Source organism: Rhipicephalus microplus, chromosome 8, assembly GCF_043290135.1.
Source record: "Rhipicephalus microplus isolate Deutch F79 chromosome 8, USDA_Rmic, whole genome shotgun sequence".
Lineage (NCBI taxonomy): Eukaryota > Metazoa > Arthropoda > Arachnida > Ixodida > Ixodidae > Rhipicephalus > Rhipicephalus microplus.
The window spans coordinates 14781224-14796777 of record NC_134707.1 but is presented as its reverse complement, the minus strand read 5'-3'; the positions used below and the strand labels follow the sequence as shown (position 1 = coordinate 14796777).

The 15554-nt window shown below is 47.2% G+C and overlaps 1 protein-coding gene across 1 annotated transcript; it reads right to left on the bottom strand.

Annotated features, from left to right (window-relative positions):
• Positions 1-1724: 1724 nt before the first annotated feature.
• LOC142768822 (retinol dehydrogenase 5-like) lies at positions 1725-13446 on the bottom strand. The gene is made up of 6 exons (XM_075871121.1): positions 13064-13446; positions 11997-12200; positions 10393-10575; positions 7639-7771; positions 4517-4699; positions 1725-1992 (listed from the first exon to the last, which is right to left on the bottom strand). Exons 1-6 carry the CDS (start codon positions 13281-13283, stop codon positions 1794-1796), a joined length of 1122 nt encoding a protein of 373 aa, XP_075727236.1. The 5' UTR covers positions 13284-13446; the 3' UTR covers positions 1725-1793.
• Positions 13447-15554: the final 2108 nt, after the last annotated feature.

Here is a 15554-nt window from a genome sequence, read left to right as displayed (position 1 = left end):
GTTTGATGTACGAGGTTCAACGACCCAAGGCGGCTCAAGGTACGAGAGTCACACTGGAGGGTCTCATAAAAACGCGATTACTTAGGATTTCCTATTGTACACTGGAACGGCACAATAAACGGGCCTCTATAGCATTTCGCCCCCATGAGCGCTAAGATGCAAGAGCCACGGCGCACATCGAACCTATGACGTATGGCTCTATTATTAAAAAGGTCAGAGCAAAAACTAGACATGGCACACATGGAAAAGCTCGGAATCAGTGAGTAGTCAGCGCTGGTTTTTCTTTTTTATGTATGCCATGCTTATTTTTTGTGCTGAGCTGTTTAAAAATGAAATAGCAACCATACCGATCCCACACTTGACTGCATATGACTCAACAGCCGAGAGTCGTTACTGCGATGGCTAACAACCATGTTAAGAGAAGGGGGGGGACGTGGCACGTTATCAGAAAATTCAATTATAAGAGATAAGGTGCAAAAAAAAAATAAGAGACAGGAGTATAACTGAGCTGTCTGATGGTGATGAAATAACCGTTGTGCTGAAATTAAACGATATATTTTCTTATAGAACTTTTGGGGGTTCAACGTCCCGAAACCGCGATATGAATATGAGAGGCACCGAAGTGAAGCGCTCCGGAAATTTTGACACATCGCGTAACACACTAGCCTCTAGGATTGGCGCCTACATCGAAAAGTTGGCCTCCGGGATTTGATCCAGCCACCTGAGGGTCAGCAGTGGAGCACCTTCACTATATAGACTACCATGGCGGGTGCGATTTTTTCGCAAAGCACATATGAAAAGTAGGGTAAAATTATCGAGCAAAATGCTAAGTGTTTAGTCGTGGAATAAACCAGAACATTTCCTGTGGCTATTCATGAACTCCTTTGTGTGAGGCCTGTGTTGGCTTGCCATAATTATGCTGTCGAAATATATTTGATGACGTATGTGATGGTAACGGTGATAAGCATGATGACTATGTCAATCATCTGATGTCAAAATTATTTGGTATTGTGATTTTCAAAATTAGCCCCTATGACCTTGCAATTTCTTCATGTTCTGGTATATGCTTGCAGCATTGGGTTGAACACAAAAAGGGCACGTCATCGCTCACTATCTGGCATAAAAATGACATTCATCTCACCGAGTCACCGCTTTCATATTGTGTAGGAGGTATATCAAACACCCGGCCCACGAAAGATTTAGTAGTGGCTCAAAGATTTCAGAGAATTGAACTTTCGTGAAATTTGCTAAATGATATTCGAATAATTTCCTCTTCTATTGCAATTTATAACGTTTTGTCTGAGGGAGCTACAGAGATGGTACTAGTCACAATCGTTTTTTGTTTTTTCTTGAGGAACCCGAAGTGGTCGCTGCCTAGTTGAAACATCACCGAAGAGCCAAAACTGTATATCGGAATTTTGGGTCTTGCCAATCGGTGTACACAATTTTTAAAATTCAAAAACCCTGCGTTTATGGCCTATAAAGGGTATAAGAGAAAGACAGTTTTTTTTCAAATGACAACGTTAGGTGACAGTTTGTTTAAGTACTTCTGGGCTTCCCTGAGGAGACATAGGTTTTAGTCCAGAATCTGTAGTATCCTCCTTGTATTGAGTAAGGCGCAGCGCTAGACGGCCTCGCTTTTGAGATCGGCGCATATTTCGTGTCAGACATCGAACGCCGTGTATTCCATAAAAGAATGCCTGTCGAATCAGCCACGAGTGACATGGTGTTCAACAATTTATTCTCGCCACCCGAGTAGCTGGTGCGTCCGCGGTGTGGCGCACGTTGGAACCTCAGTGCGCCTTGGTAAAATCCTTAGGCGGGGCGGTACTGCTGGCGAACAATTTCGCGCGTGACTTGGTCTTCGGCTGAAAGACGTTGATGAGTACGCTGTCCACCATCTCTATGGGCAGCAGCTCGAAGATGCTGCACAGGGCAACGTCCGTGCTGCCACACCGGTACCGCGCCTTGGGCACCGGATCTGTCAAAGCACTGAATGGAGACCACATAAGAGTTAGCCCCACGATATAGCTGCACTAGAGAACGATAGAGAGAAGTTCAATGGAAATTGCCGAAGAATCGATTAGCTGCACTGGAAATCTAGCAAACAGAGGTATTGAATCGTAGCAGTTGCGAAAACTGTCTGTAGGCCACATGCCTCAGAATACAAACATGGCAATTACCAAATAATCTTGGTCCACTCATTTCCGCGTCACCTGTCGCTGGACAAAAAAAAATAGGAATGATATTTTTTTCTGATATGCATTGCACAAGCCCTCAAGCTTCATGAAACGAGCAGTGTGTTGAAGTCTGTGGTCTAATTTCTGAGCACGTGATGCGAAGGTAATAGAACACTCCGGCATTTATTCATTGATTGATTTGTGGGGTTTACCGTCCCAAAACCACCATATGATTATGAGAGACGCCGTAGTGGAGGGCTCCGGAAATTTTGACCAACTGGGGTTCTTTAACGTGCACCCAAATCTGAGCACACGGGCCTACAACATTTCCGCCTCCATAGGAAATGCAGCCGCCACATCCGGGATTTGATCCCGCGACCTGCGGGTCAGCAGCCGAGTACCTTAGCCACTAGACCACCGCGGCGGGGCATTTCTTGAAAAGTACATTTTTTTTAGATGCGGAGCACCTAATACTCGAGGCTTGTAGTGCGGCGCCGTCCGCAAGCTTCCTCCTCCTTCTTCCACCATCTGTGCATCCCTTCCTCCTCTACACACCGCGCGCGCTTTAGTCCTCCACCATCTGTGCACCCTTCCTCCTCTACACACCGCGTGCGCTTCTCCTCTTCACGAACATTCGCTAGCTGTATAATGTAGCGCGCATGCGCCGTCACGCTTCGAGAACATCGGCAGCTGACGCGCGCGCATGCGCCGTCGCGCTTCGAGAACATCGGCAGCTGACGCGCGCGCATGCACCATTGCGCTTCTCCCCCTTCTCGAACATTCGACAGCTGACAGTGCATGCGCCGTCGCGCTGTATATATACTCAAGGTCGGCGCTCGCTCGCTCAGTTGCCGCTCGTCGGTTGGTTTGTACGGCGCGTCGACGTCCAAGGTCGCGGTGAAATGAATTCCAACGAATCCACAAACACAATGATCGACGTCCCTTCGACCAGCGCCGCCCTTTCGCATACGTGTGTACGTGTTCACTCATTTAACACCCCCTCCTACAACCACGTTAACCAATTTAGCCATCGACCCAAGTAAGTCGCAATTTAACACCCCATTTCACAACCCCGTTAACCAGTTTAGCCATCGACCCAAGTAAGTCGTACTTTAACACCCCGTTAACCAATTATATGCTCCGCATCCTCCTCAGCGTTCCCCCGAGGGAAGCTGCGGGCAATTTTTTTTTACCATTGTGGTGATTAGTGCGCTGACGGCAGTAACTGTGGCGATGTGGTGTGTTTTACGGCGCTCATTTCAAGGGACCATGTCGGTTCGTTGACCTTCGTACATTTCCACATGTGCAAGTTTCAGAACATCTTTTCAGCCCCGCCGCGGTAGTCTAGTGGCTAAGGTACTAGGCTGCCGACCCGCAGATCGCGGGATCAAATCCCGGCTGCGGCGGCTGCATTTTCGATGGAGGCGGAAATGCTGTAAGCCCATGTGTTCAGATTTTGGTGCACGCTAAAGAACCCCAGGCGGCCGAAATTTCCGGAGCCCTCCACTACGGCGTCTCTCATAATCATATGGTGGTTTTGGGACGTTAAACACCACATGTCGGAATGTTGTTACATAACTAGTTTTATTGAAGAACTTACTTAATGATGCATATGATAATTTTGGGACGTTAAACCCCACATATCAATAATGACCCTATCGTGGTTAACACCGTTATCATATGAACAGGCTGCTAAATTTTCAATAGACTGTGTCACGTGGCCATAAAGAACCGATGAGACAGCTATTTAGGCCGTAATACGAATTGTAAAGTTGTTATATCCTTTTTGCGTCTCTCGTTGTACTAGTATGCGAAATCCTCACTGAAGCGTTATTGCTGCAGCGAAGACGATGACGTGTCACAATGGTCCCCCTGCCAACGGTGTTGTTTCGAACCCAGCCGCACTTCGATGAAGGCGGAACGCTGGCTTCCCGCGTGGCATGCGATGTCCACTCACGTTAAAGAACACAAGAATGTCGAAATTTCCTGAGCCCTTCAATACGGCATGCCTCAGATTCATATCGTGGTTTGGCACGTAATGCCCTATATATCATGATTATCTTATGAATAGGTAGTTTCATCTCGAGTAGGCTGTGTTACGTAGTAAGAAATAACGCACGATAAAAATATTGACAGCCATGGTAGGAAGTTTGAGATGGTTGTATTTTTTTTTTGCGTCTGAAAGGTATTGACAGCCGCGATAAGAATTTGGAGATGGTTGTATTTCTTTTTGCCTCTCGTGTTGCCCCTTATTGTATCAAAGTGTCAGGAACACTAATGACGACGACGAAGACGACAGCATGATAACTAACAACATCATTTTGTCTATATCTCACCAGTGAACTGCCTTGGACACGTCGTTGAGGTTGACGTGCATGTGCTTCTGCATGCGTTTGGGGATCAAGGTCTTGAAGGCATCCAGGTAGACTTGGCCGTACTCTTCCCTCATGGCGGGGCTCATCCTGTTGATGACCTCGTTGATGCCAATCTTCACGTTCTCGGGGTCCGTTATCCTAGTCCTACAGAGCAAAAAAAAAAACGCATACAAGTACAGACACTTAATGTGATGTGGATTGTTTGAACGACGTATGCCACGAAGTTCACTGGATGTATGACAGCAGTGCTCGTCTGGACACTAGCGGTACTATGCGATTTTATTTGTGCCCCGCCGCGGTGATCTAGTGGCTAAAGTACTCGCTGCTGACCCGCACGTCGCGGGATTGAATCCCGGCTGCGGCGGCTGCATTTCGATGAAGGGAAATTGCTGTAGGGCCGTGTGCTTAAAGAATTCCAGGAGGCCCGTATACGTTAAAGAACCCCAGGTGGACGAAATTTCTGGAGCTCTCCACTATGGCGTCTGTTATAGTCGTATGGTGGTTATGGGACGTTAAACCCCGCATATTGATCGATAGATCTATCGATCGCGACTTTATTTGTAAACCACTGATGAACCACGAGCAAACAGGAAGTGCCTCGGAACCCCAAGGTCACGCAAGACCTCGTTCGATGTGGGAAACTAAGAAGAAAAATTGACAGCCGATCCACGACGTGAATTCCGAAAATGGAGCGACGCTTTATGAACGATTATGAAATGTTTACGAAATGAATGCGACGGTGCCAGGTGGCCGCCGGGGCGCGCCAGCAAATGCCAGTCTAAGTGTCAAAATGGTTGATTGGGCGAGTTGGTGATACATGACTAATTATGAAATGGAAGCGCACAACGTAGAAGCAGACGGAAAGACAGGGACAAGCGCTATTTTTTTTTTTTTTTTTTTTTTTTTTTTTTTTTTTTTTAAAATAGTGGGATGAAGGAACACAGACGAAGGAATGCCCGAAGAACTAGAAACGTAATTTGTCAAAATGGTTGATTGGGCGAGTTGGTGATACATGACTAATTATGAAATGGAAGCGCACAACGTAGAAGCAGACGGAAAGACAGGGACAAGCGCTATGTTGTGCGCTTCCATTTCATAACATAGCCAGTCTAAGGTCCCGACATCTAGGGACCCTATGCCGGTCGCTAGTGGCCAGCGTGTTCAATCATGCAAGAAGTGAGACGCGTGCATTACGTTCCATTCTGACCGACTCCGTCTCAATTGGCTTAGGCGTCCACCGAACACACTCGGGAGTATACAAAGTGAAGGGCGGATTGACAGACGGATGGACAGATGGATGGACACCCGCACGCATGAACGGATGGGCAGATGTATGAATGAACGAATGGACAGATAGATGCACTAACAGAGTACGGTCCATTTCTAACCTATGTGCGCGTTATGGACACCACGTATGGTATATATGTGGCAGCTGTGTTTCGGTCCGATGAGAAGCCATGACGACAACAGCGTCAACGTACATCGTGAAAATCTAAGGAGCTTCGCTAAAAAAAACATAGCTTATGATTTTCAATAATCATACGCAGATGCAGAAGAGACCACGCCACTTTTATAACATAGACACCTAACATCAAAGACAATTCAGAATTAGGAGAAGAGTCTTTAGAAAAATCAGCGCCCAAGCACTCCGTAAAACTAGTTGTCCAGTGAACGCTGAAATGAGCGGCTCCGGTGTTTAGTAGTGGGTTCAGCCCGACGTGGCTCTGAAGTGTTTCACGATCGCTTGTCGCATGTTCGTGCGTCTTAATGATTTTAGACACACCTTTCGCTCGGGTTTACCAATGTGTTTATTTCACATGCCAGGTAGTTAAAGAAAGCCAGTCTCAAGCACTACCGTACATGTAGCGTTACCACATGTCTATCCGCGCCTCTGCACCTCACATGTAATTCAATTTCACATGTGATTCTCACGTGTAATCTGAAAGTCCGTGTCTAAACAATTTTCCCGGACGTAATAGCATACCCCATCTATAACAATGCTGTGTGTCCTTTACATTGATTGAAGTTTGAGAATAGTGAGAAGCGTGTGAACTTGGATTTGTTGGTACACATTCATCGTGAAACAAGAGTGCGAAAACAACTAAGACAGCACAGATGCAACCGGACGAGCACAGACTGATCCGTCTCGTGTTTCTATTACACAGACGAGCTAGTCAGTACTTATTCATTCTAAAAGGGACAGGTCGTGTGCAAACACGGGCTCAAGAAGAAGGTCGAGTCCTGCTTATTTTTCGTGTTCGCACACAGTGCCTCTTTTAGATGCGAAGCAGCTTATGGCGAAGCTCAAAGCATAACCACTCGCGTTACCCACGTGTAACAGCTGTCCCAAGCACTGCCAGAATGCTTTAATGCGTTCACGTGCTAGCGAGTTCCGGCCCGTGTAAGACGCCGTGGCTTCTCCCCCTTACACTCTCTGAGCAACCATGGGATGGCGTCTGGGAACGAGATTCTGCAGAGGTGCGATCAAACCACGTGTTCCCGCGTCGCGTGGTGATGAACCCACGTGGCGTGCTCAAACAAGTGTTCGGTACAAGTAACAGCAACAGAGACGGCATCGAACTCATGGCGTGCTCCACTTTCTAGGACGCGTTAACATCGGGCAAGGTGCCCCTGGTGAACGGAAGTCGACCCATGCGCTGCTTCACATGCTACTCATGGTGCCCTTTAGTGAGAGGTGGTGTAACTTTTTAAGATGATAGTATTTCTTGGGGACCTTCGACGCAATAATTTTGGTCTGTCTGTCTGTCTGTCTGTCTGTCTCTGTCTGTCTGTCTATCCGTATATTTGTCTGTTTGTCCACTCTCAAGGGCTCCAGGTACTTTAAACGGCCGACCCCATCCGCAGCGCCCTCCAATGTTGCTCAAGTTTTAGCGTTCATACTTGTGCAATCGTCAATTAAAAAGCAATTATTGCGCATGTCTGGGGCACCGTAACAACACGTACATATTCTGCATCTGCGTCTTTTACTAGAAAAGGCATAAATACGTAACTTTTTACTGTGAATAAAAATAGTTTCTTCCAAGATATCCTGAGAAAAATTACGAGAAGGGGTCGGTTCTCACTTATACAGCATGGGCTCCACTGTGGACACGTTCACCTGCCACTTGTGTAGTTCACGCCGCAGGCCGTCGGCGAGCGAACAGAGGGCCGCTGCCGCCGCCGAGGCCCCCACGGACCCGGGTATGGACATGCGGCCTGCACCGGCAAGTGTGCCAAATGCACGGTAAAATCACAGAGGCAGATATATGTGCATTGCGAGGTACACTGTCACTCTTTGTGAACGGGAACACGTGAGCACGTGGCTTGCGCAGTGCGGCGGCTGCCTACAGCAGCATCAACCGAGAGCTAAATAAACAGTTATCAAACAGAGTAGCAGTGTGTGTTATCCAGCAGAGCTTGTACAACCTCCATGAGTCGTTATTTTGTTATGCAATGAACGACACCGAAATCCGACGTGGTTCCCTCTGCTGTCGGTTGATGGTGCTGTAGGCAACCGCAGCAGAGACCGGGCCACGCGCTCGCGTGTTCCCTTTCATTAAACTTTACAGTGTACACAATAACGAATGCCAAAAATATATCAAGCGTGGAAAGTTGGGCAAGTTGGTAAGAAATAACTGAATGAATATAAGAAGAGCGCAGCAGACAAAGATTGAAGATGGCACACGCCGTGCTGTGTGTGTTATCTTCGTCAGCCATAGTCTGTTGCGTGGTTATCATATTCTATAACGTCGAGCAAGTATACAAAATATAGAAGTTAGAGCCTAGAGACAAGAAACTGTCATACTGTCACGTGGTTGTGACGTTGATGAAGGCAGCAGTCACCGTGTTATATACATAAAACTGATCTGCGGTGAAGGCGTTGAAATTCATACCCGCGGCACCAAACATATGAGGCTTATCACGTGTGCTTGCGTGGGTTCTCGAGCCAACTTGGCTGTTTGCGCACTGTGAGTTATCTTAACAGAAGAAGCTAAACTGGTCGCGAAGCTTGCTAAGCATTGGTGCACTCAGCATCCCAGTGTGGAACTGCTTTCGTGGGCGACGCACGAATTCGTAAAAATCAGGCAGTAAACGCGTTCTTCAATATCTTGGCCTAAGCGATTCCTCATAGTCTAGCAACCATAGCACCGATTCAGAGTATGATCCGACAAATTATGGTCTTATACGTCCCGTGTGCGTAGACGCCTATGGGCTTGTAGTTTGCACCAACTTAAATGCGAGCAGCGAAAGGCAGACGTTTTACTCTGTTCCTTGAAGCAAGTCAACTCACCCTGGTAAGTAGCCTACGTATATTTAACGTGTAGCGTTGTAGGTGTCGGGTGGTGAAAATTCCCAGGCCATGTTGCATTGCATAGTGGTCTGTGAAGTTTTTACCGGCCCTGTACACCGCATTACGCTGCTGAGTACCCTCTAGGTTGGTCCGTCGCGGTGATTCAGCGGTTAAGAAGCATGACTGCTGACTGCAGAACGTTGCGGATCGGATCTCAGTCGCGGCGGTTGCTATTCGACGGAGCTGAAATGGTAGAAGCCCGTTCACAGTGCCACGTCAGTGCGTGTTGAAAAACAAAATTTTTATAGCCCTCCCCTGTGGCGTGTATAATGTCATATCGTGGTTTTGGGACATTAAACCACAGATGTACTCTAGGCTATACCTTCAAGGTTTCGGTGAGTGAAGCAGCGTGGTTATAGCAACGTAGACGGCAGGCGATTGTGTCTCGAGCGCCCACATGATCACTCTTGAAATGTGATCTTTCTGACTTCTGAGGACCTGGTCGAATTTTTATATCAAGATCAGTTGTAACCACCACGTTGGGCGCGGTCATTAGAGTGTTCTGTTGCTGACCCGAAAGGCATGGCTTCTGTCCTGTTCACGTCGTGGTGGTCTCATTTCGACGAAAGCAAATTGCTGGTGGTTTGTATATTGTGCAATATAGGAGGGCGTTGAATTACACCGTGTGGTGGAAATAACCCATACACTTCTACTACGTCGCATCTAATAATAGGCCTAGCCACTTTGGGGTGTTGAAAATGTTTCTCGTATTAGTAAATTATACTTTTTTGCGTCATACCAAAACACCACGTTTACTACTAGAAGCCCGGTAAGCGAGAAAACGCGGAAAAAGAAAGAAAACTTGGGAGTGACGCCAAAATGCAATTCGTGGTACAAACACCGTGACGTCCTACATTTTCACGCACCTGCTAAGACATGCCGTTACTAAACTTTCAAAATGAAGTACGCTCTCCTGCGATAAGGCCACAGGCTCGACAAGGCAAGTTTAAGAGTGAAGGAGTGAAAGAACTTAATTGACAATCCGGCATATAGGGGCAAGAGGTAGGACAATTAAAGCGAGACACTAGCGTGCTCTGACGTGGTGGAGCATCAGACTCAGGGGGGCACCGCTTTGGGCCGCTGGCGTTCCAGGACGCTAAGCACGTACTGCACCACGTCTCTTTCGTTGTCTGGCTCTCGGCTAATGATTTTACTGCTGATGACAGTTGGCAGTGCTGCATCTTTGCACCACCGCCGGGTAACCAAGAAGAATCAATGCTAAGTTTAAGAAAATGCCGTTCCACCAACATTGCCAAGATACAAAAAATCACCCTGTGAAATTCATGACGTCTGGCGAAGAGGTGTCACTCAAAATTTGAAAGCCATTTAAAACTATCCTTTTAATTTTCTCTGGTGATCATAGACATACAATAGTGAAAGGTAATGTCGTTTCATTTCTCGAACTGCAATACCTTTTAACCAATTCGGTGTCTGGCATCCCTATTTTCCAATATTAAACAAACCAACCAGAGCCTGTGCGCCCTACCGTGGACGCTGGACATGATGACGATGCGTCCCTTGCTCTTTCTGAGCAGCGCGATGCCTTCCTTGACGAAGCGAATGGTGCCGGTGACGTTGACGGAGACGAGCCACCGCAGCTCGTCGTACGACATCCACTCGAGCTCGCCGTAGTTGGTCACTCCAGCGTTGGCCACGATGCCCCACAGCTCTGCGGTTCAAGCGACCCCTTTGTTACGCGTGCTGCGATGACAGAACGTCCAACGCTAGCGTCGACGGGTGCGAGCTCGTATATACACCGGTCTTTGTGACAAAGTGCATCGGTGTACATGAAAATATTTTATCTTGTTCCACGGCTGTACACATGGTCTCGAATGCACTGCGTTCATAGAGGAATGTACCGTGATAAAATAACTTCGGCTGCTGACCGGAATTACGTGGGTTCGATGCTGGCTGCGATGGTCGCATTTCAATGGAGGCAAAATGGTATATGCCGTGTGTTGTGCGACGTATGCGCACGTTAGAGAATACAATATGGTAGAAATTTTCGGGGCTCTCGCCCGCGGCGTCTTTCACAATGACATGGTAGTTTTGGGATATAAGTTCTTCGATATTATTATTACTATTTTAATAATAAAAGTCACGCGAGCCACGCCGCAGCCCAGCAAGTGAGGCTTATGGTCTGAATCAGCTTTCTTGTGATCCAGACAGATTTATTTCTTCCCAAAGCCCCCCCCCCCCCCCCCCTTAACAAAGTATTAAAGCTCAGTGTTTTCACGTTGTGGTCTCCGCTAACGGGCTGCGACAGTCTCTGATATAGGCCATGACAGCTAATTTTCAAGAAGCCTTTAGAGTGGGCGAATCGCGTTGGAGGTGGTGTATCAATGCCTAAAGAAGCTATTTTGAAGAATTTGAACAATATGTGCCAAGCACATCAATATTTTTTTTTCAAGGCACTGTCTCAATACTTTAAAGACAGACCGTGCGTGTATAGTTGGCGTATGCTGATTGGTTTTATCCTCTTCAGCAGCGGTGTCTGCGTTTGTGTACGGCACCTTTTCGTGCTGTAGTTGTGCCAACTTCTGGCAATTAGAGAACAAGATAGATTGCTGATTGGTAGAACGGAGCCTTCTCCGCAGTCAATGTGTACTGAGTTGACTTCAGTCAATGTGTTTTAATTTCAGCTTGGTGCGTGTCACTGTAACCAGTCACTTAGGGGAAGGTACTGCGATATTCGACGGGTCGTTCAACATGCCACGCTTCAGGGCCTAAATCAGATGTAATAATAACAAAATTGAATCTGACTGATAGGGACTATAAGCATACGTTCGACAGTTTTTTCTTTCAAAGCACCATGCTTCAACTCATAGCCCTACCAAGCAAAATTGAAATCTTGCGACGGGGAAAGGAGGTTGAGGCTCCTTAGCCCCCTCGTTGACCACGGCCCTGGTGACAGACTGCAGATAAATAGGGATACTTAATTACATACTGGTTACAATGAATGACTGAAATACACAGAAAAGCATTACTTCCCTATTTTTTAGAAGGTGATAAGTAGTACCTTGAAATTACGCCATGTGCATTTGACACATTTGTAAGGAGTGCATCATGATTCGCGCCTGAGGGACGCACCTTTGTCACCGAGTTGAGTGGTGACCGTCTTGTAGGCCTGGACGATGCTGTCCTCGTCCATGTAGTCCAGGGGAACTACGTGGACCCGCATGCCTTTGAGAGTGGTCGCTCCTTCCGAACCGGGGTCCAGAACGCCAGCGTGAACCTCGAAACCGTGCTCGTGGAGGCGCCTGGCCGTGTGCAAACCCAGACCGCTGTCGCAGCCTGTGGGGTTGCGTTGCGAATTCTCAGGAACTAATTTTTCTGGTACAACTGTCAGTTTGGCTCTAAAAGCACACTGAGAAGGCACGACGATTCGATTCAAAGAAGTGCTTGTGGTGTCCAGCCAAGCGCCGCAGTTGATTGTCAAGTACAAAATGCACAGGCATGCGAAACAGATAAAAGGGATGCGCCTATATCTGCCCGTGCCTGATCGGGACCGGCAGGTGCATCGTCACAACAACCATGGTAAATGGTAAAACTATAGAGATTATTAAACTAGGGTTGAAAGAAACTTCATTTCAGCAGGTTCAGTGCGCCAACACGCGGTCCTTCAACAGAACCACTCACAAAATGCTTAGAATGGTACCATGCCCACACTTTCCGGTGTCCGGTGGTTATGCAGATTTCTAGCGGATCTTATGGGGCTGCCCCTTTACCTAGCCCCATTTCACTCAAGGAGAAATGGTGGGGACCATTAAGACCTAAATCAAAGCCTCCCATATCGTAACTGTCGAAGGGTCCACGCGTGATAGCCGTCAGTTTTGACTTGATGGTCCCCAAGGGGACCTAGCTAGGTGATGTTTAGATTACTTGTATCTGTGGTAGACAGAATAAGGTTGTTTCACTCACTCACTCAGTCACGCACTCACTCACGGTAATGTTTTGCGAGTTTTTTTTTTCATTTGGGCGTTAGATTTACTCCCACTGTTAACGTGGCTCATAATTGGAGCACGCCATGCAGTGGACTGTGCCGTTTAGAGGGACTACTTACAATGTTGTTGACTACCAAGCACCAATTTGTTCCACATTTAACTCATTTAGAGACAGGGAACCCACGATCCGAGCTCGGGGCCACGAAATCTCACCACTGATGAAGACGGTGGGGTGCTTGAGCCGGACTTCTTTGCGGTACTTGCGGTCCATGAGCTCCGCAAGCTGGAAGCCGATGATGCCAGCTAAGATGAAGTTCGAAACGAGGCTGACGAGGAAGCGCAGCGGAGGCGTGAGACAGAGGACGAGAAACGTGAGGCCCGAGAGCACGCCCATGCCCAGCAGGCGGTCTCGGTCACCGCGGGGATGATCCATGTCTCTGCTAACGTGGTCCGCCACAAAGTCACCACGAGTGGCTCTAAGGCGGACGACTCTCCCCTACCCACCACCGCATGTGTCGTCTTCGTCTTCATTCGCACAAGACAATCGTATTGCGGAATGTTGGTCCTGCTGTTACGCCCATCGTGAGAAGGACCACGTCAGCAGGCAGCCACCCCTTTTGTCATAACTACGGGCGGTGCTTTTGTATTATCCAAAAATAAATAAAGTTAAAAGTGGTACTTTCTACGGACTGTTTTTTGAGCTCACGAGTGTGCTCGGGTGACGTGCGTCATGGTCAGATAGTCGAATACGAGTGCTCTAAGTGTGCTCAATCATGCATTCAGCAGGATTGGTTAGGACAGAGTGAATGCTTCCATATTCTTAGCGAACACGCGCAAGGACACCCGGTCCAGCATTCTTCAGGGTAAAAGACAAATGTGTCTTCTCACCTATATATTATCTGTATCAACTTCATAACCGTGGTTACTTTATGGAGAATGATTTTGTCATTGGCCTTGTAAAACGATTGAGGGGTTGTCCTGTGTTTTTGTCTGGTGCCCTCGTGCGTCTTCGCGCTAGGTTTATGTTGTATCGTGTGTCGGACACGTGGCGCGAAGAACATGAGGCCCGGCAACCGAAGCGTGGGCCGGAGAGGAGAAGGAAGGGCACACACAAGACCCGGGCGGAAGCTCGATAACAGTATACGTTCACCAATTTCTGTCAGACCACCACGCTACAACTCGTAGCGCTTCAAGGCATCTCGACCTCGAATTGCTATCAAGATCTGATGTTGCGACTCCTGGACCTTGTTCGTTTCCAACGGAAGATGCCGTGACGTGCATACTTTTCCGGCTTCTGATTAGGCGAGCGCCTTGAAGTTCAGCACTGGCACGCGTTTTCTAGCTTGAATCAGGGTCAAGTTCCACCTTGTTGCTACCTGTCGAAGAGCCGAATGTACGATAAAACGATTGTTACATAGTGGGTATGAGCCACAGTTTGTCTTCTGTTGTAACCTTTATTAGTACGCCCATACAGGCCCCGCCGCGGTGGTCTAGGGGCTAAGGTACTCGGCTGCTGAATCGCAGGTCACGGGTTTGAACCCCGGCTGCGGCGGCTGCATTTCCGATGGAGGCGGGAATGGTGTAGACCCGTGTGCTCAGATTTGGGTGCACGTTAAGGAACCCCAGGTGGTCAACATTTCCATAGCCCTCCACTACGGCGTCTCTCATAATCATATGGTGGTTTTGGGACGTTAAACCCCACATATCAATCAATCATCAATTAGTACGTCCATACAACCTACAAATAAATGGCACAACATTTCAATAGGATTATATAACGTGGAAACTTTCACATCCTTTCACCCCTTTCATGATAGTTTTGGTTACAAAAGAAGGTTATTAGTACTATATCGCACTTTGCTCATGGGCATGAAGTTGGTTAGTAGCAATCAACCTGAACGTTTTATCCGCAAGAGCAGCGGCACAATTGGTTTTCAGTATCATGCTGTGCTGTTTCGATTAGTTTCTTGGCGGAATCAATGCTATCTAAAAAATTGTCGTTCAAGGCTTTCAAAGGCCTGGCACACAACTTGTACATAAAAAATCGCAGTGGAACTTCACACACCGTCTGCTTTTCTCGTTACTTAATCAGAGAGACATTTTCGAATATTTTCTCACATACACTTATATCAGTCACACAATTATACAATCATGCACACAGTAATTCAAACCACGTATATGAAAATCCTTTTCATTAAGGGAGATCATCTTGATAATAATTGATGATGGCGTTCCTCTCACATGTGTGGCACTCACCCACAAAGCGGGATCGGTTAAGAACCGGGTGACAAGATCATTAGGCGAGTGGGATGGATATTCGTAAGCATCCAATAGAAATTAAATCTATAAAATGAAATCGTAAATATTGAACGGGAGTGCTGCACGTGCCAACGGTCAGGCAATCAAATAGGTTTAGGGCCAATGAGAAAAGAAGAATATACCAACAAGGTTATCGTTTCAATTCCACGGGTACCGAGACTTTTTTTTCATTATTATGGCTTGGTGTGCTATTTGGTTTACATCATTCTTGGGTCGGTGGTTTTGTTCTTCTCTAGTATTGATGTCTTCAGCAGCAGAGCGGTGTCTCATTCGGCAGTGGCGATTACGCATCTTTAGAATCATAATCAATCGTACATTTTAAATCAAACAAAGCATTGAATACATCGTAAGAATATACACGAGGAGGTACCGTAGTCACAAAAAA

What these genes read in the sequence shown, in the direction of transcription:
- LOC142768822 (XM_075871121.1), bottom strand. Translation starts at nt 13,283, where the DNA reads ATGGATCATCCCCGCGGTGACCGAGACCGCCTGCTGGGCATGGGCGTG. An exon ending in CACTCAACTCGGTGACAAAG is followed by an intron (nt 10,576 to 11,996) that starts GTGCGTCCCTCA and finishes CTTGAACCGCAG; the next exon opens with AGCTGTGGGGCATCGTGGCC. An exon ending in CATCATGTCCAGCGTCCACG is followed by an intron (nt 7,772 to 10,392) that starts GTAGGGCGCACA and finishes TTGCCGGTGCAG; the next exon opens with GCCGCATGTCCATACCCGGG.